At 34.8% G+C, this 27769-nt stretch overlaps 2 protein-coding genes across 3 annotated transcripts; both read right to left on the bottom strand.

Annotated features, from left to right (window-relative positions):
• Positions 1-141: 141 nt before the first annotated feature.
• On the bottom strand, positions 142-7276 carry mss51 (MSS51 mitochondrial translational activator). Its single transcript, XM_048173849.1, has 6 exons — positions 7066-7276; positions 5419-5562; positions 3741-3865; positions 3094-3657; positions 1436-1526; positions 142-529 (listed from the first exon to the last, which is right to left on the bottom strand). Exons 1-6 carry the CDS (start codon positions 7080-7082, stop codon positions 331-333), a joined length of 1140 nt encoding a protein of 379 aa, XP_048029806.1. The 5' UTR covers positions 7083-7276; the 3' UTR covers positions 142-330.
• Positions 7277-8141: 865 nt separating this feature from the next.
• LOC125257458 (putative protein MSS51 homolog, mitochondrial) lies at positions 8142-27051 on the bottom strand. 2 transcript variants are annotated; one of them, XM_048173843.1, is made up of 7 exons: positions 26779-27047; positions 24565-24740; positions 24299-24445; positions 18869-18993; positions 18216-18779; positions 10043-10136; positions 8148-8992 (listed from the first exon to the last, which is right to left on the bottom strand). In XM_048173843.1, exons 2-7 carry the CDS (start codon positions 24720-24722, stop codon positions 8800-8802), a joined length of 1281 nt encoding a protein of 426 aa, XP_048029800.1. In that variant the 5' UTR covers positions 24723-24740; positions 26779-27047; the 3' UTR covers positions 8148-8799. The 2 variants fall into 2 exon arrangements, with proteins under 2 accessions (XP_048029801.1, XP_048029800.1); XM_048173844.1 differs by lacking the exon at positions 10043-10136 and having other exon boundaries at positions 8142-8992; positions 26779-27051.
• Positions 27052-27769: the final 718 nt, after the last annotated feature.

Raw genomic sequence — 27769 nt, 5'->3', positions numbered from 1 at the left:
TGATTTTGCATAATGTGTTAATCATTGAAGGGCATAAAGCACACTCACTGAGGTAGGCTATATAATGCAGCTGAAGACACATTAGGCAACTGGACATACTGTAAACAATCATATATTTAAATATTACATCAAATGCATTGATCCCCACATTTTCACATCACATTTTATTTCATTCTTATGTGCTCTGCATGGAAAAAACATCACGCAACAAACAATACACTACTTGTAGACTCTCATTCAACACGTAAACTACTAAAGTCTGTCTTCTGCAGTTGCTAGCATCATCTTTTAAATAAAATTGAGGTTAATGTTCGGTTAAAATATCCAGTATTAGTTCTGTTCTTCCTCCTCTTTCATCTCCAGCAGTCCACAGAAAGAAATGTAGTGAGCGTTGGCATAAATGGGCGCTTTGTTGGGGCTTTTTGGCAGTTGTTCAGGTTTCAAAGAGCTGAAGGGGTTTGAGCCGGAGTCCTTAACATGCATCTCCAACTCCAAGAACATCTGAAGAGAAGTCTGCAGCTCTGCATCACTGAAGATAGATAGATAGATAGATAGATAGATAGATAGATAGATAGATAGATAGATAGATAGATAGATAGATAGATAGATAGATAGATAGATAGATAGATAGATCAGAGTTAGTAATTTAATTACAGACCAATGTGGAGCAGACGTCACATAGTGGTGGCAGAAAAAGAGCAGTAACAAGTCGAGGAAAATGGGCAAAATCCAAAGAATAAGTGTTGAATTATGCCTTTGGATGTCAGAATCGGAATGCAAAAAATATAGTCTTCATTTTTATAGAATCCCGTCGCTGAAGATGCACTTTGAAGCTAAATGCAGACGTTTATGTTGCAATTCACAGACTGGACTGATGAAATCTGCAATGATTAGTCTACTATTAAAGCATGAATTTGATGTAACAGTAAGTCTACATAATATTCACATATGCAGTTCATAGGGGACATGCATACGTAGCAGTTACAGCATGAAATAATATCTCAACCTATAACCTTTTACATAGATAACGTTTAAACATATTACATTTTTGTCACAATTATGACTTTTTTTCTTGCATTTGCGTTTATATCTCCCAGTTCAGACTTTATAACTCACAATTGTGAGTTTATATCATAAAAAAGTCAGAATTGCGGGATATAAACTCGCAATTGTGAGGAAAAGGGACAGAATAATGAGTATATCTCACAATTCTGTTTTTCCTTCAAGGAATTGTGAGATATAAACTCAAATTTGCAAGAAAAAAGTCAAAATTGTGAGATTCTTTTATTCTGTGGTACTGCAGAACTGTCATTTTCTGCCACTAGTTAGGCTCCGCCCACAAAAACATCATCACTGTTTGCAAACACAAAATATGTCTATTCTCAGATATGAAGTCCTGTGCAGCATGTGTGAACATGTATTTGTCATAACATACTTGATCATGGTGAATAAAGTCGGGATATTGTAATCTCGTAGCAGCAGGAGTGTCGGCAACCAATCCTGACTCACTTCCTGTCCTTCAAACCCTGCAAATAAAGTTCATAATCAATGAAGCTCAATCTCAACATTGAGTATGAACAGCAGAATCAGTGCTTTTAGTTTTATTACGCAGTTTATGAATCACATTTTGATGCTGTTACCCAGATAGAGATCCTTATTGTTTCTGAAGAACACACTGTTCTGATTATTACATTATATTAAATCTAATATGAGGGAATCATAAGTACACAAAAGCTTGATGTCAAAAAGATGTTAAAAATTTTGATCTTTTGATGAGCATGGATGCATTAATCCTGAAAAAACATATCATGGTTTCCACAAAAATAGTTTTCAACAATGATAATACTAAGAAGTGTTTCTTGAGCTGAAAATCATCATATTAGAATGATTTCTGAAGGATCATGTGACACTGAAGAATGGAGTAATGATGCTGAAAATTCAGCTTTGATCACAGGAATAAAAATTATTTTAAAAGAAAACTGTTCTATTAAAGGTGCCCTAGATTCAAAAATTGAATTTACCTCGGCATAGTTAAATATCAAGAGTTCAGTACATGGAAATGACATACAGTGAGTCTCAAACTCCATTGTTTCCTCCTTCTTATATAAATCTCATTTGTTTAAAAGACTTCCGAAGAACAGGCGAATCTCAATATAACACCGACTGTTACGTAACAGTCGTACGCCCCCAATATTTGCATATGCCAGCCCATGTTCCCAACATTATAAAAGGCATTAGACAAGGGCAGCCAGTATTAACGTCTAGATGTGCACAGCTGAATCGTCAGACTAGGTAAGCAAGCAAAAACAATAGCAAAAAATGGCAGATGGAGCGATAATAACTGACATGATCCATGATTACATGATATTTTTAGTGATATTTGTAAATTGTCTTTCTAAATGTTTCGTTAACATGTTGCTAATGTACTGTTAAATGTGGTTAAAGTTCCCATCGTTTCTTACTGTATTCACGGAGACAAGAGAGTCGTCGCTATTTTCATTTTTAAACACTTGCAGTCTGTATAATTCATAAACACAACTTCATTCTTTATAAATCTCTGCAACAGTGTAGCATTAGCCGTTAGCCACGGAGCACAGCCTCAAATTCATTCAGAATCAAATGTAAACATCAAAATAAACACTGTACTTACGATTAGACATGCTGCATGACAAACACTTTGTAAAGATCCATTTTGAGGGTTATATTAGCTGTGTGAACTTTTTTTATGTTGTTTAAGGCAAGCGCGAGCTCTTGGGGCGTGGAGCACCAGATTTAAAGGGCCACACACCCTGAATCGGCTCATTTCTAATTATGCCCCAAAATAGGCAGTTAAAAAAATGAATTTTAAAAAAATCTATGGGGTATTTTGAGCTGAAACTTCACAGACACATTCAGGGGACACCTTAGACTTATATTACTGTACATCTTTTAAAAAAAAGTTCTAGGGCACCTTTAAACAGTAATATTTCACAATATTCACTGGATTTTTGATTAAAAAACATAGCCTTGATAAGCATAAAAAATCTTAATCTTACTGAGCCTAAACTTTATACTTGCATATGGATGTTTTGCGGATGTTTTGTTTGTTTGTACCTGGGTGAAATCCAACCACTAGATTTGGTTTGGCTGCTTCTCCTTTCTCTATAACTTCCTCCCAGAACTGGTGGTAGAGTCCCTTGTAAGCGCTGATGTAAACTCTTCCCCGGGGTCCGAACGCCCTCAGCGGAGGCCTCACGATGGGCCCCTTGACCACCTCGGGCCCCACCATCACCACCTCCAGCCCCTGGTGCCCCGGGAACATGCGGTTGAGCTCGTCCATGTCTGAGACTCTGGCTCCCAGGGTCTCGCTTTGACCGGCTCCGACCACGTGAACAGTGAGAGGCCGAGAGTACAGATCCAAGTTAAACATCCTCAGTCCCATTCCGATCGTAAGAGGCCGGGAGAGAAACTCGCTGCACACCCGCCACACAGACTCACGAAGCTCCGCCTCCTCCGGCCGCGGCCTGCAGGCATTGGCCCAGAGGTCTGTCATGTTTTGTCCGGACAGGATGGGCTCCAGACGGGGTGTCAGATCTCCTTGCATAGACAACCAGTCCTTCCAACAACTTACTTTGTTAGCAGGACGAGACCACACCTCCGTAGGAAAAGGAAGATCTCCTATTGGATATTAGGAATGATTTGAAATAAACCTGGGTTGTGCTAAAAAGACAGTAACGGTGGCCCGACTGCATCATCCTCACCTTTATAAAGGAGCCACTCGACGCATCTGTCCACCGCCGCCATGCGCAGTTTGTTGCAGTAGAGTTTATGATGAGGCCAGTCTTTCTTCTGACACTCTTTACTGCAGTAATACACATTCAGACAGCTGCACAAGACAGACAAGAGATGTTATAGATGAAAGTACAACCCGAATTCCGGAAATGTTGGGACGTTTTTTAAATTTGAATAAAATGAAAACTAAAAGACTTTCAAATCACATGAGCCAATATTTTATTCACAACAGAACATCAATAACATAGCAAATGTTTAAACGGAGAAATTTTACACTTTTATCCACTAAATGAGCTCATTTCAAATTTGATGCCTGCTACATGTCTCAAAAAAGTTGGCACAGGGGGCAACAAATGGCTGAAAAAGCAAGAAAGTTTGAAAAGATTCAGCTGGGAGAACATCTAGCAACTAATTAAGTTAACTGATATCAGGTCTGTAACATGATTAGCTATAAAATGGATGTCTTACAGAGGCAGAGTCTCTCAGACGTAAAGATGGGCAGAGCTGTGAAAGAGTGTGTAAAAAGATTGTGGAATACTTTAAAAACAAAAATTGCAAAGGCTCTGAAAATCTCATCATCTACAGTGCATAACATAATCAAAAGTTTCAGAGAAACTGGAGAAATCTCTGTGCGTAAGGGACAAGGCCCTCAGATGACACTGCATCACTCATCGGCATGATTGTGTCAATGACATTACTAAATGGGCCCAGGAATAATTCCAGAAACCACTGTCGGTGAACACAATCCGCCGTGCCATCTGCAGATGCCAACTAAAGCTCCATCATGCTAAAAGGAAGCCATATGTGAACATGGTCCAGAAGTGCTGTCGTGTTTAAAATGGACTGTTTCAAAGTGGAAAAGTGTTCTATGGTCCGACGAGTCCAGATTTGACATTCTTGTTGGAAATCACGGACGCCGTGTCCTTTGGGCTAAAGAGGAGGGAGACCTTCCAGCGTGTTATCAGCGTTCAGTTCAAAAGCCAGCATCTCTGATGGTATGGGGGTGCATAAGTGCATACGGTATGGGCAGCTTGCATGTTTTGGAAGGCACTATGAATGCTGAAAGGTATATAAAGGTTTTAGAGCAACATATGCTCCCCTCCAGACAACGTCTATTTCAGGGAAGGTCTTGTGTATTTCAGCAGGACAATGTAAAACCATATACTGCAGCTATTACAACAGCATGGCCTCGTCGCAGAAGAGTCCAGGTGCTGAATTGGCCTGCCTGCAGTCCAGATCTTTCACCCATAGAGAAAAATATGTCAAAGTCGACCACGAACTCAGGCAATCAGGCAATAACGGGACCAAATTGCAACAACAAAACTCCAGAAACTCATAACCTCAATGCCCAGACGTCTTCACACTGCTTTGAAAAGAAGAGGAGATGCTACACCATGGTAAACATGCCCCTGTCCCAACCATTTTGAGACCTGTAGCAGGCATCAGATTTGAAATGAGCTCATTTTGTGCATAAAATTGTAAAATTTCTCAGTTTAAACATTTATGTTATCTATGTTCTATTGTGAATAAAATATTGGCTCATGTGATTTGAAAGTCTTTTAGTTTTCATTTTATTCAAATTTAAAAAACGTCCCAACATTTCTGGGTTGTATAACATGTAACATCAAAATCATCACGTCACTGTACCGTGTGCATCGCTTTAGCTGACCCGTGACCTGTGATGGGAGTCTCTCACACTGCGCACATATTTTGAATGATTCCTCCATTTTCTCAAACATCTCCTTCGTTGAGCGGAATGTAAGAGGCTTATTAGCCTTACTGTCTGAAACACTGAAGAGAGAGAGAGAGAGAGATGTAAAGCTGTGACAAAAACTAGTGCCTGGTCTGTTCTGATAATAGGGAAAAAATACTAAATGCAAATGAAGTTAGAAGAGCAGAATATCTTTATTGTTTGCTGCTTATACACTACCCTTCAAAAATGTGGTTTCAGTAAAATTACTGAAAAGATGCATTAAATTGATCAAAAGTGACATTTATAATGTTACAAACAATTTCTATTTCAAATAAATGCTGTTCTTTTGAACTTTCTATTCATAAAAAAATCCTGAAAAAATAAATGTATGAATATAACCTTTAACATGTATAAATATTGAGCAGCAAATCATCATATTAGAATGATTTCTGAAGGATCACGTGACACTGAAGACTGGAGTAATGATGCTGAAAATACAGCTTTAAACACAGGAATAAAAATTACATTTTAACTTGTATTCAAAGAGGAAACAGTTATTTTAAATTGTAGTAATATTTCACAATATTACTGTATTTTTGATCAAATAAATTCAGCCTTGGTAGCAGAAGAAAGATTTAAAAAGTATTTTTGGCACAAATTAATATATAATGTGGTAGAAATCGAGTCAAATTAGACCGATGAAACATGGACACATTCAAAAACACGACACAAAAACAATACAATGTCAAATAAAACATGACATACACAACATTAAATACAGGTTCACTTCCAGTAAGATGATAAAAACATTTAATGTTTTGTACTGTGCATTATTAGAGAAACTGGTTAAATTTAAGAGACATTTAGAAACCAAACACTGCATATGTTTGGGCCTATGCAGTTCATGTTAATATTAATTAAACTTTGCCATTGGAAACGACAGCATATCCAACCTTGAGCGAGTTATTGCAAAGAGTAAGATTGATTTCTAATAAAGACCATATAATTTGGAGTGAATGATAATTGAAGAGATTCAAGTGTATTATTCTGCTCGTGATTAAATGCAAACCCCTGCTCTTTTAACAAATACAAAAAAATGACATAAGAATTCAGCAGCAGAATTCTACCACTAATTAACGTGTAATCAGCAAATTGTCTTGTTTTTGATTTAATTAGGCTACTAAACAATAATTGAGAGCATTCGTGAGGCCGGAGTGAATGAACAGAAGCACAAACAGCTGCTGGGATATTTATATCACCTCTCAAAATACACAGCGAGACAGCTGAGACACTAACGTTATAAGACACACAACTTAAAATGGACATTTTAATGCACTAAAAAGCTTTATGTTAATAAATAACTGGAACAATTAAATTATAAACTCATGCACCATTCCAATAAAGAAATAATAATAATAACTTACATCCATATGTAGTTATTAAAAACTTTTAAAGTGCACGTGTGTCAGTGCATATGTAAACATAATGAATCCAGATTGGAATGGATCATGTGATCTCATCTGTCTTACAGTAAAGTAGGCCTACTACACACTTTATTTACAATAAAAGAAAGGAAAATGGGTTTAAAACTTGGGTCTTACCTGTTGGAGTCGTTCATTGTTGACAGATGAAGTGAAGATTGTCAGGCTGCTCCAGAGAGTGTCTGAAGGCTGTTTTATACCCGAGCGCGGCTCTGCGCGTGATTTCTCGAGGCTTCTGTGAGAGGATTCTCGGGGTGTCTACATTTACACACGGGGATCATCAACCTCTGACCGAGTCAGTGTTATTTATTTAAAACATATATATATACACTTACCGTTCAAAAGTTTGGGATCGGTAAGATTTTTAATATTTTTAAAAGAAGTTTTGTCTCCTCACCAAGATTGCATTTATTTAATTAAAAATACAGTAAAAATAGTAATATTGTGAAATATTATTACAATTTAAAATAACTGTTTTCTATTGGAATATAATATAAAGTGTAATTTATTCCTGTGATCAAAGCTGAATTTTCATCATCATTACTCCAGTCTTCAGTGTCACATGATCCTTCAGAAATCATTCTAATATGATGATTTGCTGCTCATTGTGTACAATATTTTTTTTCAGGATTCTTTGATGAATAGAAAGTTCAAAAGAACAGTGTTTATCTGAAATCTAATCTTTTGTTACATTTTAAATGTCTTTACTGTCACTTTTGATCGATTTAATGCATCCTTGCTGAAAAAAAAAATATTAATTTCTTTAAATTCTTCTCAAAAAAATAAAAATAAAAATTCTTACTGACCCCAAACTTTTGAACGGTAGTGTAAAATGTTACAAAAGCTTTGTATTTCAGATAAATGCTGTTCTTTTGAACTTTCTATTCATCAAGGAATCCTGAAAAAAAAAGTACACAACTGTTTTTAACATTGATAATAAAAATAAATGTTTCTTGAGCAGCAAATCATCATATTAGAATGATTTCTGAAGGATCATGTGACACTGAAGCCTGGAGTAATGAAGCTGAAAATTCAGCTTTGATCACAGAAATAAATTACATTTTCAAATAGAAAACAGTTATTTTAAATTGTAATCATATTTCACAATATTACTGATTTTACTGTATTTTTAATTAAATAAATGCAGCCTTGGTGAGCAGACGAAACTTCTTTTAAAGACATCTTACCGATCCCAAACTTTTGAATGGTAGTGTATTGTTTGGCTTTCAATAACAGAATGACAGACACATTTTTATAAATTTGCTTATATACATTTATTAGCTTCAAAATACTTTTTCCATATCAAATAAACAATATTCACTTAAGTGTGAATCTAAATTAAAACAATCTGACACAAGTTCTGACTCAAAATAGAATTAAAAACTCATTATTAAAAGATATAATATAATATAAACCTTTTTAAAGAGCAAATAAAGAAAATGTCATAGCAGATTTCAGCACTAGGTGGCGCTAAAATCTAATAAATTGCGCTGCAAATAACTGCAAAGAATTACATTTAAAGGGACAGTTCACCCAAAAATGAAAATTCTGTCATCATTTACTCACTCTCAAGTTGTTCCAAACCTGTATGAATTTCTGTCTTCTGCTGAACACAAAAGAAGATATTTAGAAGAATGTTGGTAATCAAACATTGACTTCCATGGAAAAATATTCTATATTCCATCAACTATCTGGTTACCCATATTCTTCAAAATATGAGTAAATGATGACAGAATTTTTAAATGAACTATCTGTTTTAGATGAAACATTTGTTAAGTAAATGCTGTAACTGTATAATAAACTGTAATATGCAATTTTGTTCTTTGAGAAAATTAGGGCACTATTTGCAACTTTCTACTCTTCTTCCTGTTGTGTCTCCAGCAGACCCTGAAAGTAAATATAAAAAGCGTTGCAGTAACTGGGGGCTTTGTTTGGGCTGGACTGGACCTGCTCGGGTTTCTGGGAGCTGAAGGGATTCGGTCCGGTGTCTTTAACATCCATCTCGAGTTCCATGAGAATCTGCAAGGAATACTGCAGCTCCGCATCACTGCAACAAAGAATGATCCAGGAACATGTGTGATTGAGCATTCAGAATTTAAGAATCTTAAACATCACAGGAAGTTAAGATGAAATTTGCATTGGAATAGACCATTTGGGAGCACATGCCAGTTACGTCACTGCGGTTGCACGCACACTATGGTGGCAGAAAAAGTGGAGGAAATGAGCGAGATCCATGGAATAAGGAAAAAAACGCCTTTGGACGTCAGACTCAGAATGCAAGAAAAGATAGTCTTAATTTTTTACATACTACTGCCATCAAAGACACTCTTTGAAGATGAACGCTGAACGTCTTTAAAGAGTTTTTACCATATATACAAGCGACTTACATTGCATTTCAAGGCATTCATTATTTTCATGCACTCCCTGGAATCAAACCCATGACCTTTGGTTGGGTTGGGTTGAATAAAAAAAAATATTATTTCTAAACCCTGAAATACGCCATGTAAACACTTAGAGGATCAGTTCACTTCAGAATTCAAATTTCCTGATAATTTACTCTTCCCCATTTCATCCAAGATGTTCATGTCTTTCTTTCTTCAGTCGAAAAGAAATGAAGGTTTTTGAGGAAAACATTCCAGGATTTTTCTCCATATAGTGGACTTCACTGGGGTTCAACGGGTTGAAGGTCCAAATGTCAGTTTCAGTGCAGCTTCAAAGAGCTCTACATGATCCCAGACGTCACACGTGACCTTTCCAACATGATTACGTAATACGTGGCACATCACAGAGCAGTGCAAGATGAGCATTTGTGGTTAAAAAGTATATACATTTTTATTTTATTTAGAAAATGACAGATTGTTTCTCTAGATAAGACTCTTATTCTTCGTCTGGGATCATGTAGAGCTCTTTGAAGCTGCACTGAAACTGACATTTGGACCTTCAACCCGTTGAACCCCATTGAAGTCCACTATTTGGAGAAAAATCCTGGAATGTTTTCCTCAAAAACCTTCATTTCTTTTCGACTGAAGAAAGAGAGACATGAACATCTTAGATGACATGGGGGTGAGTAAATTATCAGGAAATGGGTGTCACCTACTTGTACATGGTGAACATGGATGGGATGTTGTAGTCTCTGAGCAGCAGTAGCGTGGGCAGCCAGCCCTCTCCTAACCCCTGAGACGCGTGAAACCCTGCGCAAGACCACAAACAACAAAACACATGCTCACGAAGACAGCGAGAAACAGAGGACAGAAGCTGACAGGTGCAGACTAGAGGATCCATCAAATCACACAAAGAGAGTTTAGCTGGATAATCTCTGTCTTTGTTCGTTTGTCTCCACTTTATGATTGATAGCGTGTATATCCCCTCTTCCCAGATTAGATGTGTTGTCGTGTGTTTGGATATGAGCAGATTTAAAGTTGATAAAGGCAGCGGTGCTATAAAGGGGTCTGAGAATGATGGTTTAATGCTGTGTTTGTATTGTGTTTGTCACTTGTTTGGATGAAAAGTAAGCTTAGTTTAGTGAGTTGATAAAAATTTAGATTTAGCTTAGATGCAGTGTTATTTTAGCATCACTGAGATACTGTTTTTATTTATATTGTGAATTAGTTTTTATTTTTATATTTTTCATTTGAATTTTTGTTAAACATTTAGTCTTTTTTTAATTTTCATATTTTTTTCTTTAAGTATGTCTATATAGGCTTTATTTATTTTAGTTTTATTTATTTTAGTAAGTTACAATACATCAACTAACTGAAATAATTTTATTATTTCATTAAAATATTATTTTTATGGAGCCCCGCACATGATGTGCAAGAAAAAAAATTTAATTGCGTGAACGATTTATTATTTCGTTCCCTCAATTTACTAAAAGGTGCACGTGATTTACTATTTCGTCGTGTATGACTTATAAATCGAGGGAACAAAATAGTAAATCGTCCGCACGTTTTAGTAAATCGAGGAAATGAATTAGTAAATCGTGCGCACGTTTTAGTAAATCGAGGAAATGAATTAGTAAATCGTCCGCACGTTTTAGTAAATCAAGGAAATGAATTAGTAAATCGTGCGCACCTTTTAGTAAATCGAGGGAATGAATTAGTAAATCATGCGTGCATTTTAGTAAATCGAGGGAACGGAATAGTAAATTGTGCGCACGTTTTAGTAAATTAAGGGAAAAAAATAGTAAATCGTACGCACGTTTTAGTAAATCGAGGAAATGAATTAGTAAATCGAGGGAATTAATTAGTAAATCGAGGGAATGAATTAGTAAATCGAAGGAAAGAAATAGTAAATCGTGCACAAGTTTTAGTAAATCGAGGAAATGAATTAGTAAATCGTGCGCACGTTTTAGTAAATCGAGGAAATGAATTAGTAAATCGAGGGAATTAATTAGTAAATCGAGGGAATTAATTAGTAAATCGAGGGAATTAATTAGTAAATCGAGGAAATGAATTAGTAAATCGAGGGAATTAATTAGTAAATCGAGGAAATGAATTAGTAAATCGAGGGAATTAATTAGTAAATCGAGGGAATGAATTAGTAAATCGAAGGAAAGAAATAGTAAATCGTGCACAAGTTTTAGTAAATCGAGGAAATGAATTAGTAAATCGAGGGAATTAATTAGTAAATCGAGGGAATGAATTAGTAAATCGAAGGAAAGAAATAGTAAATCGTGCACAAGTTTTAGTAAATCGAGGAAATGAATTAGTAAATCGTGCGCACGTTTTAGTAAATCGAGGAAATGAATTAGTAAATCGAGGGAATTAATTAGTAAATCGAAGGAAAGAAATAGTAAATCGTGCACAAGTTTTAGTAAATCGAGGAAATGAATTAGTAAATCGTGCGCACGTTTTAGTAAATCGAGGAAATGAATTAGTAAATCGTGCGCACCTTTTAGTAAATCGAGGGAATGAATTAGTAAATCATGCGTGCATTTTAGTAAATCGAGGGAACGGAATAGTAAATTGTGCGCACGTTTTAGTAAATTAAGGGAAAAAAATAGTAAATCGTACGCACGTTTTAGTAAATCGAGGAAATGAATTAGTAAATCGAGGGAATGAATTAGTAAATCGAAGGAAAGAAATAGTAAATCGTGCACAAGTTTTAGTAAATCGAGGAAATGAATTAGTAAATCGTGCGCACGTTTTAGTAAATCAAGGAAATGAATTAGTAAATCGTCCGCACGTTTTAGTAAATCGAGGGAATGAATTAGTAAATCATGCGTGCATTTTAGTAAATTGAGGGAACGGAATAGTAAATTGTGCGCACGTTTTAGTAAATTAAGGGAAAAAATAGTAAATCGTACGCACGTTTTAGTAAATCGAGGAAATGAATTAGTAAATCGAGGGAATTAATTAGTCAATCGAGGGAATGAATTAGTAAATCGAAGGAAAGAAATAGTAAATCGTGCACAAGTTTTAGTAAATCGAGGAAATGAATTAGTAAATCGTGCGCACGTTTTAGTAAATCAAGGAAATGAATTAGTAAATCGTCCGCACGTTTTAGTAAATCGAGGGAATGAATTAGTAAATCATGCGTGCATTTTAGTAAATTGAGGGAACGGAATAGTAAATTGTGCGCACGTTTTAGTAAATTAAGGGAAAAAATAGTAAATCGTACGCACGTTTTAGTAAATCGAGGAAATGAATTAGTAAATCGAGGGAATTAATTAGTCAATCGAGGGAATGAATTAGTAAATCGAAGGAAAGAAATAGTAAATCGTGCACAAGTTTTAGTAAATCGAGGAAATGAATTAGTAAATCGTGCGCACGTTTTAGTAAATCGAGGGAATGAATTAGTAAATCGTGCGCACCTTTTAGTAAATCGAGGGAATGAATTAGTAAATCATGCGTGCATTTTAGTAAATCGAGGGAACGGAATAGTAAATTGTGCGCACGTTTTAGTAAATTAAGGGAAAAAAATAGTAAATCGTACGCACGTTTTAGTAAATCGAGGAAATGAATTAGTAAATCGAGGGAATGAATTAGTAAATCGAAGGAAAGAAATAGTAAATCGTGCACAAGTTTTAGTAAATCGAGGAAATGAATTAGTAAATCGTGCGCACGTTTTAGTAAATCAAGGAAATGAATTAGTAAATCGTCCGCACGTTTTAGTAAATCGAGGGAATGAATTAGTAAATCATGCGTGCATTTTAGTAAATTGAGGGAACGGAATAGTAAATTGTGCGCACGTTTTAGTAAATTAAGGGAAAAAATAGTAAATCGTACGCACGTTTTAGTAAATCGAGGAAATGAATTAGTAAATCGAGGGAATTAATTAGTCAATCGAGGGAATGAATTAGTAAATCGAAGGAAAGAAATAGTAAATCGTGCACAAGTTTTAGTAAATCGAGGAAATGAATTAGTAAATCGTGCGCACGTTTTAGTAAATCAAGGAAATGAATTAGTAAATCGTCCGCACGTTTTAGTAAATCGAGGGAATGAATTAGTAAATCATGCGTGCATTTTAGTAAATTGAGGGAACGGAATAGTAAATTGTGCGCACGTTTTAGTAAATTAAGGGAAAAAATAGTAAATCGTACGCACGTTTTAGTAAATCGAGGAAATGAATTAGTAAATCGAGGGAATTAATTAGTCAATCGAGGGAATGAATTAGTAAATCGAAGGAAAGAAATAGTAAATCGTGCACAAGTTTTAGTAAATCGAGGAAATGAATTAGTAAATCGTGCGCACGTTTTAGTAAATCGAGGGAATGAATTAGTAAATCGTGCGTGCATTTTAGTAAATCGAGGAAATGAATTAGTAAATCGTGCGCACGTTTTAGTAAATCGAGGAAATGAATTAGTAAATCGTGCGCACGTTTTAGTAAATCGAGGAAATGAATTAGTAAATCGTGCGCACAATTTAGCCTACTATTTTTTTCCTGCATGTCATGTCCGGGGCTCCGCATATTTTATTTTCCTTATTTTTTAAGAAATATTTAGCTGCTTTATCAAAGCACAATTTAAAAAGAATGTTCAAGTTGAAATTAAATAAAAATATAATATACATAAAAATATAATACAAATATAAAAATATATAAAACAAAATGAAATAAAAAATAATAAATAATCAAATAAAAATCAAAACAAATTAAAATGGAAAAAAAAATTATTTCTCACAATGCTTACAAGCTCTATTGAGACTCAACAGATTTCTTGAATTCAGATTTCAGAATTCTTGACTTTTGACATTTAAGCAGGAAATAAAGCTTCCAACTGCTATATTTTCCACCATGCTAAAAGTTGTATGGACACAAGCATCTGTTTTTAATGTGACACTCGCCGAGTGTTAATTTTACTGCTAAGTAAATAAGTAACTGGCCATTTAGCAGATGCTTTGATTCAAAGTGACTCACAGTTCACTCATTACAGAGATAATCCTCAGTTAGAGCTCATCTTACATCTCAGGATTTGAACCAGCAACCCTCTGGTGACCAGCCTGGGCTTTAACCACTACACCACCACGCTCAAGTAAAATGATAACGTCACAGCTAAAATATTGTTGTTCAGTCTCTTCTACACAGCTATCTGTCCACATGTCAGTGTGTGTGTGACTGTTTGGTGATTCTGGTAGACTGATGGTGAGCCTCAAACTGTCAGCTGTTACTATGAATCACGGCTAGTAAAAGTCCGACAGCAAGGCCTAGTCAGATGAATTACAGCTGTGGTAAAGTGGCACCTGTCTACAGAGTGAATCTCCCTAAAAGAAAAGTCTGTCTGATGCTATAGATGGAAACTAAACCCCCACTGGAGCCCGAAGGGTCACACGTCGGCACACGAAGACAACAGACCGCAGAGAAAGTCAAATCTCTCTCCTAGTAAACTCCTCAACACCTCAGACTGCATTACTATATTCACCACACAGACCAAATATGTTATTCATTTCAGTGAACTGGTTCAAAAAATGACTGATTAATTAGATTTTTTTATAGTGAAATAGTTAGTTAATGCTAATTGTTTTCAATTATTTACATTAGTGTGCTTTAAGGTTAATTAAGTTAATAGAAGTTTGCGCCTAATTAAGATCCTCAATGCTTTTGAGCATGATCAGTACTGCTCTGATTGGCCTAATTAAAATATAGTGCTCTCTCCTACATCAAAGCAGTTAGTTATGTTCTGTTAGATAAAGACATCATTGTAAAAATCATTCTAAATAGCCTATAAAAGACAAGCTGAGTCCACAGCACAACTATAACCATAAAGACACAGTGAAACGATATAGTTGGAATCACTTTCAGAACTAATTTTTCCAGCGGATGAAAATAAAAACATTGACAGCTAGTCAGAATCTATTCTGCTTTAAAGAGCTCGAGCATTTCACTCGGCGGCCATCTTTGAAACGCCTCTCGGGCATGGAAGTGCAGCTCTTTGAATGAGGAAACGTCAAATTCTCCGAAGCTGTACACCAAGCTTTCGATTAAATTTCATATTTGAAATCACCAATGAAATCTGACAACAACTGTCTCTTAAAGGGTTAGTTCACCCAAAAATTAAAATAATGTCATTTATTACTCACACTTGTGCCGTTTTACACCTGTAAGACCTTTGTTCATCTTCAGAACACAAATTAAGATATTTTAGTTGAAATCCGATGGCTCAGTGAGGCCTGCATAGCCAGCAATGACATTTCCTCTCTCAAGATCCATTCATGTACTAAAAACATATTTAAATCAGTTCATGTGAGTACAGTGGTTCAATATTAATATTATAAAGCGACGAGAATATTTTTTGTGCACCAAAAAAACCCCCAAAATAACAACTTGGCTGCTTCAGGAAGCTTCGGAGCGTTATGAATCAGTGTGTCGAACCATAATTCGGATCGCGTGTCAAACCTCCAAACTGCTGAAATCACGTGACTTTGGCGCTCCAAATCATGATTCGATACGCTGATTCATAACGCTCCGAAGCTTCCTGAAGCAGTGTTTTGAAATCGGCCATCACTAAATAATTCGTTATTTTGTTTTTTTGGCGCACCAAAAATATTCTCGTCGCTTTATAATATTAATATTGAACCACTGTACTCACATGAACTGATTTAAATATGTTTTTAGTACCTTTATGGATCTTGAGAGAGGAAATGTCATTGCTCCCTATGCAGCCATCGGATTTCAACTAAAATATCTCAATTTGTGTTCCGAAGATTAATGAATTTTCATTTTTGGGTGAACTAACCCTTTAAATTTTGTTTCTAAACACTTGAATCATGGCATTTTTCGGCCGCTGCAGTGATGCAATGACTTTACCAATCAGCGATAGATGCTTTTCACAGACTGTGATGATGTGTTTTAACGGTCAACAATATCGTAAATCCTGCAAAGTTTTTTTTATATTTTCATTTTTTTTTAAATGTATGTACATTTATAACACTATACTTAGTATTATATTACCTTTGCATCAAATTACAAAAAACTAGTTAACTCTGCTGTGATTGTATTTCTATTACAGCTGCTATGGGAGTGACGAAGTTTTGAAAACAATATTGTGGAGCTTTTCTTTTGCTATTTTCGCAATTGGAAACACACAAAAATACATTTAATGAAGTCTCTCATTCACCGCTATAAAAGTTTACCCAACTATGACGACTTCCGTTTCTGAGAAACCCAGAAATGTGAAAAGGGTCTATTGACTCTTATTTAAAAGGCGGGACTTATTCCGCCATATTGCGCATTGCACTTTCATAATAATACGAGTGCACTTTTTCTATATATTAAGTGTTTGATTTAAAGCGACAGACAACATAAACTGCAGCTCGTGCTTAGAATAAACAGAACAATATCGTCCACTGGTGTGGATGCCAATATCTTTATAGTTATCGTTCTTGGAGTGAAGGGGCCTTAATTCTTTATCTGTTATCATTTAGGACCAGTGTTGTTACTGATAACTAAAACTATTAAGAATTAAGGCCCGTTCACAACGAACGATAACGGTGTGTTTATTCTAAGCTTGCGCTGCGGTTTCAAAGTGTGTGAAATATGTTTTTGCAGTTCTTGTTGCATTTACATGGCTTTAACCAGCAGACGTCCTCAGCATGCTATGTTTCCAGTGAATAGCTAGTGTCATCGATCTAATCTAACAGTGAATTTAGCTGACAGAGTCAATACAGCAGAATAAAAACAAAAACAGCAATCTTTTTCACTGCAACTTCAAAGGAAGCAAGACAATGTTGTCGAAACTAGCGCTGGATACCTGAGGTAATGTTACGTTACACTGTTTGATAGCCTGACATAATGATCTCATTGTTAATACTCAAAATTTATTCTTTATACTTATTTCTTCAAAGTATCATTGAAAAGGGGTTTGACTTGTCAAACAGTGGTGGCTTTTTCTGGACCTCCGCTATTAACTTCTACGCAATGTCGTCCGCCATTTTAAATGCACGAGCCCTTAAATTACAATGGATTCTGATTGGCTGTCAGTGTTTTATTGTTAAACAGCTGGAAAAAAATAGTTCTGTAAGTGATCACAATGATATCAATTCTCTATATCGTTATCATTTATATTTAGAACAATTTTTAGAACTATATATTTATCATTATCTTTATAGTTATTGTTCTTTGTGTTCTTGGGCCTTTACTAATTATTATATTAATTAATTTTTATTTCAGTTTTAGCCATTTAAAGGGGCTATATGTACGATTTTTACTTTAATAAGGCATAAAAATATCCCAATATGTTTGCAGATATTTAGGAAACATGCTAAGTTCACCAACTTGTTCCTCAGAAAAACAATGCTACAGCCAGATATTCTACTTTGAAATGTGTGTTCCGTGTCGGAATGTCTGCTTTTGTTTTGGTCTGTGCGAAACCTCGTGCTGTCAGTTTATCCAATAGTATTTCGACATCACAGGTTGCCAGTGGAAACCAGTCAGAGATTCGCAGAATTTACCTGACCTAAAAAGCCTCTGCATCCATCTAAAAATCTCTGTGAACGACAGCATATTAAAACAGATAAATCAACTCATCAGCTTACAGTGTGTAAGTCTCCTCAGCTTTCATTGTCAATTGCGCTCCCTATTGTTGCGTGTCCTCAAGCTGGCCACCTGCGTCTTTGAAGGAGGGGGCGGGGCAAACAATATTTTGAATTTGGACTGCAGTACCTATTTTGACCACTGGGTGTCATTCCTACGTAGAGCCCCTTTAAGTACTTCAACTTAAGCTTATTTATTGCAGCAAAAATCTATATTTATATTTGAATTTATTTCAGCTTTATTTAAATGACCAGAAATGATTTTTAATAGTTTTAGTTTAAGATATGGAGGTTTGTTTGTACCTGGATGAAATCCAATCACTAGATCTGGTTTGGCTGCTTCTCCTTTCTCTACAACTTCCTCCCAGAACTGGTGGTAGAGTCCCTTGTAAGCGCTGATGTACACTCTTCCCCGGGGTCCGAACGCCCTCAGCGGAGGCCTCATGATGGGCCCCTTGACGACCTCGGGCCCCACCATCACCACCTCCAGCCCCTGGTGCCCCGGGAACATGCGGTTGAGCTCGTCCATGTCTGTGAGTCTGGCTCCCAGGGTCTCGTTGTGACCGGCGCCGACTAGATGTACAGTCAGGGGGCGGGAATACGGGTCCAGACGGGACATTTGAATCCCGAGTCCCACCGTCAGTGACCGAGAGAAGAATTCGCTGCACACCCGCCACACAGACTTGCGAAGCTCCGCCTCCTCCGGCCGCGGCCTGCAGGCATTGGTCCAGAGGTTTGTCATGTTTTGTCCAGACAGGATGGGCTCCAGATGCGGAGTCAGATCTCCTTGTATGGACACCCAATCGTCCCAACACCTGACGTCTTTAGCAGGACGAGACCACACCTCCGTAGGGAAAGGAAGATCTCCTATTGGACCACAGGATGATTGACAGAATATTACTTAGCAACCACTTGATCACGAGTCCCTAGCAACCACATACGCTGCTCTCTCTCACCTGTGTGAACGAGCCACTCCACCAGCCGGTCGATGGAGACCTTGTGGAGCATTTTACAGAACTTCTTATGCAAAGACCAGTCTTTCTTCTGACACTCTTTACTGCAGTAATACACATTCAGACACCTGAGACGAGTGAGAAAGACACAAAAACAGACATTAAAGAGTTAATACATTCTAGCACTAAACATATTACATAATATCAACACTTCTGTGCTGTTTTTAGAAGCTGCCCTCATCATTTCAGTACTTTAAGTTTTTATTGTGGTGGCGCATCATGTGGTGTGTGTGACCCTGTCGTAAACATTTCCCCTCTGCACAAAGACTAAAAAATCAGATCGGGTTTTACGAGAACAGCCGGCAGAGACAAAAGGAGACTTAACCTACTGTGTTAGACGATAAATCTTATTTTATATATATATAAAACATATAATATGTTGTATATTTTATATAAACCACAGCTTAAAACTATATATATGTATATGTAAATATGTAATATTTTGTTTTATATATTTTATATTTTCATATATAATATTTATATAATTTTTTTTTATAATTGATCATTTTCATTTTCATTATTTATATAAATTAATATTTATAATATTAATATATATATTAATATTATTTAATATATACAGTCAAACCCAAATTTATTCAGACACCTGGAACATTTCATTCATTAATTCAGATTATTCACTATATTTTAAAAAGATGGTAATAAAATATGACAAGATCTCAGAGTTAAAGGTGACCTAGAATCAGAATTTGAATTTACCTTGGCATAGTTGAATAACAAGAGTTCAGTACATGGAAAAGACATACATTGAGTTTCAAACCCCATTGTTTCCTCCTCCTTATGTAAATCTCATTTGTTTAAAAGACTTCCGGAAAACACTCGGATCTCAACATAACACCAACTGTTACGTAACAGTCGGGATCATTAATATGTACGACCCCAATATTTGCATAATGCCAGCCCATTCGACGCATTAGACAAGGAAAGGCAGTATTAACGGCTGGATCTGTGCACAGACAAGGTAAGCAAGCAAGAACAACAGCGAAAAATGGCAGATGGAGCAATAATAACTGACATGATCCATGATATCATGATATTTTTAGTGATATTTGTAAATTGTCTTTCTAAATGTTTCATTAGCATTTTGCTAATATACTGTTAAATGTGGTTAAAGTTACCATAGTTTCTTACTGTATTCACGGAGACAAGAGTCGTTGCTATTTTCATTTTTAAACACGTGCAGTCTGTATAATTCATAAACACAACTTCATTCTTTATAAATCTCTCCAACAGTGTGTAATGTTAGCTTTAGCCACGGAGCACAGCCTCAAACTCACACAGAATCAAACGTAACCATCTAAATAAATACTTTACTCACATAATTCGAAGCATGCATACAGCATGCATGACGAACATCTTGTAAAGATCCATTTGAGGGTTATATTAGCTGTGTGAACTTTGTAAATGCACTGTATTGTAGTCGAGAGCTCGTGGGGCAGAGGGCGCGCATCTCTTAAAGGGGCGGCGCGCTGAAAAAATCAGTGCATAGTTAATGATGCCCCAAAATAGGCAGTTAAAAAAATTAATTAAAAAAAAATCTATGGGGTATTTTGAGCTGAAACTTCACAGACACATTCAGGGGACACCTAGGACTTATATTACATCTTGTAAAAAAACAATCTAGGGCACCTTTAAATATCAAGAGTTCAGTACATGGAAATGACATACAGTGAGTCTCAAACTCCATTGTTTCCTCCTTCTTATATAAATCTCATTTGTTTAAAAGACCTCCGAAGAACAGGCGAATCTCAACATAACACCGACTGTTACGTAACAGTCGGGATCATTAATATGTACGCCCCCAATATTTGCATATGCCAGCTCATGTTCAAGGCATTAGACAAGGGCAGCCAGTATTAACGTCTGGATCTGTGCACAGCTGAATCATCAGACTAGGTAAGCAAGCCAGAACAACAGCGAAAAATGGCAGATGGAGCAATAATAACTGACATGATCCATGATTACATGATATTTTTAGTGATATTTGTAAATTGTCTTTCTAAATGTTTCGTTAGCATGTTGCTAATGTACTGTTAAATGTGGTTAAAGTTACCATCGTTTCTTACTGTATTCACGGAGACGAGAGCCGTCGTTATTTTCATTTTTAAACACTTGCAGTCTGTATAATTCATAAACACAACTTCATTCTTTATAAATCTCTCCAACAGTGTAGCATTAGCCGTTAGCCACGGGTCACAGCCTCAAACTCATTCAGAATCAAATGTAAACATCAAAATAAACACTGTACTTACGCGATTAGACATGCTGCATGACAAACCATTTTGAGGGTTATATTAGCTGTGTGAACTTTTTTTATGTTGTTTAAGGCAAGCGCGAGCTCTCGGGGCGTGGAGCACCAGATTTAAAGGGCCACACACCCTGAATCGGCTAATTTCTAATTATGCCCCAAAATAGGCAGTTAAAAAAAATTAATTTAAAAAAATCTATGGGGTATTTTGAGCTGAAACTTCACAGACACATTCAGGGGACACCTTAGACTTATATTACATCTTGTAAAAAGACGTTCTAGGGCCCTTTAAACTGTGTCAGAAAAAATTAATCTTAATTATGTCAGATAACACTTAAGCAAAACATGGTCAGGTCAAAGAGTCTGAATAATTTTTGGTCCCAAATTTTTATCAATTTCACTGTATGAAGAATTTTTGGGTATAATATGTCACAGTTTACTTTATTTTGCTATCCTCACTTACATAAATGAACTATAGTGTCCTGCACCCACTAGTAAAAATATATCAAAAATATCTGAATAATTTTTGGTTTGACTGTATATAGTATTTTGTTTGATATTTTTTATATTTCTATATATAATATTTATATTAATTTAATATCTATATATTAACATTATATTTCTAACATTAAATACATAATTATATATATATATATATATATATATATATATATATAAACCATCACTTAAATTGACTTGTTAAGTGATGTTTAAGTGTGGATCATTGGTGGTGAAATGGGCGATCTCTCGAGGGAGCTGACAGTGGGCGTCTCACAGCACAGAATAACACTGAACAGTGTGTTCAATAAAAGCCTGAATGGACGAAACCCAACTGGCCTACAGCAGTACTTACTACTTGGTGAACAGTGTGCTATTTTTAGGTGAATGTCTGCATTCAGATCTTTGCAGTATCTTATTCTTCTAGGCCAGAACAGTGTGAACTGAACCACGAGGGAAATTTGGGGTCAGGCATGGAATTTACTAATAAAAAAATACCAAAAACATGATACAATATTTTTACTATTTTACTACAAATAAACTGAGCTCACTGTAGTAAAACCATAGTAATTCTCTGACTGTGCTGCTATGGTTTTACTACAAAAATCACATGTGAAGCATTGTTACTGTAGTAAAATAAGTCTTAAGTGCTGCAGTCACTATGGTTTTACTACAAGTATCATAGTAATATTATGGTTCCTGTAGTAAAACCATGGTTAATGTTTTATAAAACACTGATTTTGTGATTGCTATGGTTTTACAACAAATACCATAGTTAAACTGATTACTGCAGTTTTGAATGGGCGACACCACTATATTATTAAAAGCTGAATGGATTATCATTAGCAGTGCTGGACAGGACCTGTTCAGATGGAGGTGTTAACATCTTGCATGATCTTTGTTAATGTTAATAAGCGGGTGATAATGTTGAGGGCAGAACCCTACAGGAGGATTGTGCTCGACCTTCACCCGCTGCAGGAGAGACAGCACCAGCTGTGTGGATATGACTGGATTATTGACAGACTCTCATTATCTGACACTAGGTGACCAGACGGCCCTGTTTCCGCGGACAGTCCCGGATTTTGGTGTTCTGTCCCTGTTTTATGTCCCTGCTTTACCATGTTCAAAACACTCCACCGAAACACGACCAACATGACCTGCTGCTTACCTGAAGCCCAGTTCACCACGTCATGCTTTAGGAAATATTAATTATGAAATAAAAATCATAAATATGACATACTGAGATTAGTCAAAATTATGAGTCGACATAATGACTTTTTGTCATAACTTTGATTTGTTATAATTTTATGATTATGATTTGATGTAATTTCTACTTTGTCATCATTTCAGATTTTTATGTCATAATTTAGATGTTTTATGCCTTAATTTTGTCATAATTTTGACTTATTTCAATTTTGACTTTTTATGTCATAATTACAATTTTTTTTGGTCATAATTTTCCTTTTTATGTCAAAATTGTTTTTATGCCATTATTATGACTCAACTTAATTATGACATCATAATTATATTTTTAATGTCATAGCTTTTTCTTTTTATGTCAGTTTTGACTATGTCATAATTATGGCTTTGTAAGTAAAATTTTTGTCACAATTTTCCTTTTTGTCAAAATTTCATTTTTATGCCATGATTATGACTTTTTATGTCATAATTACATATTTTTTAATATCATAATTTTGACTTTTATGTCATAATTTCGACTTTTTGTCATAATCATGATTTTTCAAGCCAGAATGTTTACTTTTTATGTCATAATTTTGACTTTTCATGTCATAATTATATATTTTTCTTTAATGTCATAATTTTGACTTTTTGTCATAATTATGATTTTTTCAAGCCAGAATGTTTACTTTTTGTCATAATTTCAAGTTTTAATGTAATTATTTTTTGTCATAATTTGACTTTTTGTCACAATTATGATTTTTCATTTTTTGTCATAATTTCGACTTTTTATTTTATAATTGATTTTTTGTCATCATTTTGACGTCATAATTGCGATTTTTTGACTATTTTGACACATTTCATAATTATGACTGTCATTACTTTGACTTTTTGTCATAATTTAAACTTTTTGTCATAATTATGATTCTTTTTGTCATTTTCGACGTCATAATTTCGACTTTTTAATGCCATAATTATTATTTTTTGTCATAATTTTGACTTTTTCTCATAATTTCGACTTTTTAATGTCATAATTAAGATTTTATGTCATAATTTCAACGTCATAATTTTGACTTTTTATGTCCAAGTCAGAATTTTGACATTTAATATCATAATGATGACTTATTATGTCATAATTTCACTTTATTATGTCATTATTATGGTTTACAAAAGCTTGATTTGGATTTCCACAGTTACCAGAGCAGTTGTGTTAAAAAAGTGAACTATGTTTACATTTCATAAATGTGTTCCCCTCAGCTGAGAGGTGTACACAGAATATATTTTAAATTGTAATTTATTCCTGTGATCAAAGCTGAATTTTCAGCATCATTACTCCAGTCTTCAGTGTCACATGATCCTTCAGAATATGCTGATTTGCTGCTCAAGGAACATCTCTTGAACAGGTGTGTGGTAATGTTGTCATCACTCACTTGATGCAGCGTTTGAGCGCTTTAGGATCTGGAAGGTTGGACGGTAGTTTGGAGCAGCAGGCACAGAATTTAAACGTGTCTTCTAGATTCTGAAACATTTCTTTGTGAGAGCGAAAGCCCACCTTGCTTTTGCCCTCCAACGCTGCCCTGGAAGAGAGAGAGAGAGAGAGAGAAAGAGTGACGACATCTGAAGGCTACAAACTCATTTACACTGCGTGTGTGTGTGTGTGTGTGTGTGTGTGTGTGTGTGTGTGTGTGTTTCTCACCTGTAATCTTGGTAGTCTTTCATGTTGAGTTTGTCTAAGATGACCTTTGAAAGTCCAGGAACGTTACAGTCCAGACCATAAAAACCGAACTGATCCGAATAAATGCTGTTTGAACTCGGAGTAAAAGAGTCTGGGAGTGCTGGAACCGGACCGGCCATAGTGGACGAGATCTTCACCTGGACACGTAGAGTTCACGAGGTGTTGACAACAAGACATTTCTGTTCATTTGTGACCTTTTAATGCATTACAGCCTGATTCTGAAATAGATCAGATCTCAGCTGTTAGTTCATGAGCTCATGAGCAGAAACACTGCAGACACTGGAACTCTTATTTAAGGTCAGATTCAATTCAAACTGAAAATATATCTATATTGTTTTGACATTTTCATGACAGTTAAGCATGTTTAAATCCTAATATAATTGTCAGTAGCCTAACAAATCTCATTACTGTAATACAAATAAGTAAATATAAAATGCTTTAATTATAAAATGATATATAATCTTAAGTAAGAATACATGACAATATGTGTTGTTGAGCCTATATATAAATTTTCAACGTTTGGGGTCGGTAAGATTTTTTAATGTTTTTGAAAGAAGTCTCTTCTGCTCACCAAGGCTTCATTTATCTGATCAAAAATACAGTAAAAATGTGAAATATTTTTGCTATTTAGAATAACTGTTTTCTATGTGAATATACTGTAAAATATAATTTATTCATGTGATCAAAGTTGAATTTTCAGCATCATTACTGCAGTCTTCAGTGTCACATGATCCTTCAGAAATCATTCTAATATGATGATTTGATGCTCAAGAAACATTTCTGATTATTATCAATGTTGAAAACAGTTGTGCTGCTTCATATTTTACTGGAAACTGTTATTGATTTTTCAGGATATTTCAGGATTCTTTGATGAATATAAAGTTGAAAAGAACAGCATTATTTGAAACATTTTTTGTAACATTATGAATGTTTCTTTTGATCAATTTAATGCATCCTTGCTGAATAAAAGTATCAAAAAAAGTCTTACTAATTCTAAAAATTCATATTTGTTGCAAGTGATGCAGACATGATTTTTATGTCATAATTTCAACATTTTTTTTGTCATAACTATATTTTTAATGTCATAATTTTTACTTTTTGTCACAATTTCAACTTTTTATGTCATAATGGCTTTGTCAGAATGTTGACTTTTTTAAGGTCAAATAATTAAAATTTTTTGTCATAATTTTGACTTTTTGTATCATAATGGTATTTTTTTAATGCCATAATTTCGACTTGTAATGTAATTTTTTTTAATTATTACTTTTTATTTTATAATTATGATAATCATCATTTTGACTTGTCATAATTGCGACTTATGACAATTTTGACTTATTTTATAATTATGACTATATGACTATAATTATATTTTTAATGTCATAATTTTGACTGTCACAATTTCGACTTTTTGTCATAATGACTTTGTAAGTCAGAATGTTGACTTTTATGGCATAGTTTTTACTTTTTTAAGGTAAAATAATTTCATTTTTTTGTCAAAATTTTCTTTTTATTTCAAAATCTTATAATTATATTTTTTAATGCCATAATTTTGTCTTTTTATATCATAATTTTTACTTTTAATGTCATAATTATTTTTTTAAATTGACTTTTTATTTTATAATTATGATTTTTTTGTGTCATCATTTTGACTTGTGTCATAATTGCCACTTTTTATGACAATTTCGACTTGTTTCATAATTATGACTGTCATAACTTTGACTTTTTGTCATAATTTAAACATTTTGTCATAATTATGTCTTACTAATCTTAAAAATCCATATTTGTTGCAGGTGATGAAGGCATTTGAGAAATTCACCCTTATATTGTTCACAACATTCTCATAACTTTCATATCCAGTTGATGCATCAAACAGACTTCACCTACAGATGTGAGTCCTTGACATTAAAGCATCAAAGCGAACGCTCGTTTAGAGACCCAGCGAGAACAAACGTGATAAACGACACGTCAGTGCTCCAGTATTTCACAACAGATACTCACAAACCAAGCCATCAATCTTTAAACCATAAAAGTCAAAGAAGGACAGACAGAGAGTGAAAGAGAAATAGATGTGAAACTATACTGTGCACATTTAACACAGTATTTCTAATATACTCACACATGAGAGAAACTACCACTGCAGAAAAATAATAAGATAGCTTGATAATCAATACTCACAGAGGAACTGCAGTCTGTGAATGAAAAAAGTGAGGTGCTGAAGAGCAGAACTGATGAAGCTGATGAAGCGTCAGATCCCCTCACGCTGAGCTGCTGTTCTTCAGGTCCGGACGGCTGCAGTAACTCCACCTCTCTTGGTCACGCACTCATCCTTCTCTCCTTTTTTGGGATGGGGGGAGAGACTGACACTCATCCAGGTTGAGTCTCTGGGAACGTGTTCAAATTACTCAGAAGATTTTCCTTACTCTGCAGTCACCCCTCCCAGAATCCCCCCCCCTGCCCAGACTTCACGAGGCTCTAGAGTTTCTCCAGACCTCCTGACCCCCGCAGATCCACACGCCCTCGCTCTATTATTGCCCAAAATATACCAACTTTAATACAGGCCCATTTCACTCTGCCTCTCTTCATAATCATGCAAGGAACTCATGTGGCTTGATTTTATGTCAGCGGGAAAATTTGCTATCAAATATTAAATGCATTTCTATGATCCAGCTGTTTATTGTATGAAAGTTCTGGGTCATTCTCAGGAATACAGTGACAGATATAATTATATATGATTTTATGTATTCATTTTCATTATTTTATCATAAAATATAATTTATTTATTTTATTTATTAATTATATATATGTAATAAAAATAAGTTCATATCATTTTTATTTATTTTTTATCATTTTGTCATAAATATGACTATGACTTAAAATAATGAAGAATAAAATAATTGGACATTATAATTTTTTTATTTTTCATTAATTCTTAATATAATTATGATGAAATAATGAAAAATAAAACATATAATTCATATATAATTATATATTGTCATTAATTTTTCAATAAATAAAATTATTTATGGTTCATTATATATTATATCATATATCACATACATATATACATATATGTGTGTGTGTATATATATATATATATATATATATATATATATATATATATATATATATATATATATATATATATATATATATAGAAGTGTATATA

Source organism: Megalobrama amblycephala, linkage group LG22 (genome assembly GCF_018812025.1).
Source record: "Megalobrama amblycephala isolate DHTTF-2021 linkage group LG22, ASM1881202v1, whole genome shotgun sequence".
In the NCBI taxonomy this organism is placed as follows: Eukaryota; Metazoa; Chordata; class Actinopteri; order Cypriniformes; family Xenocyprididae; genus Megalobrama; species Megalobrama amblycephala.
This window is presented reverse-complemented; position numbering and strand designations above follow the sequence as displayed.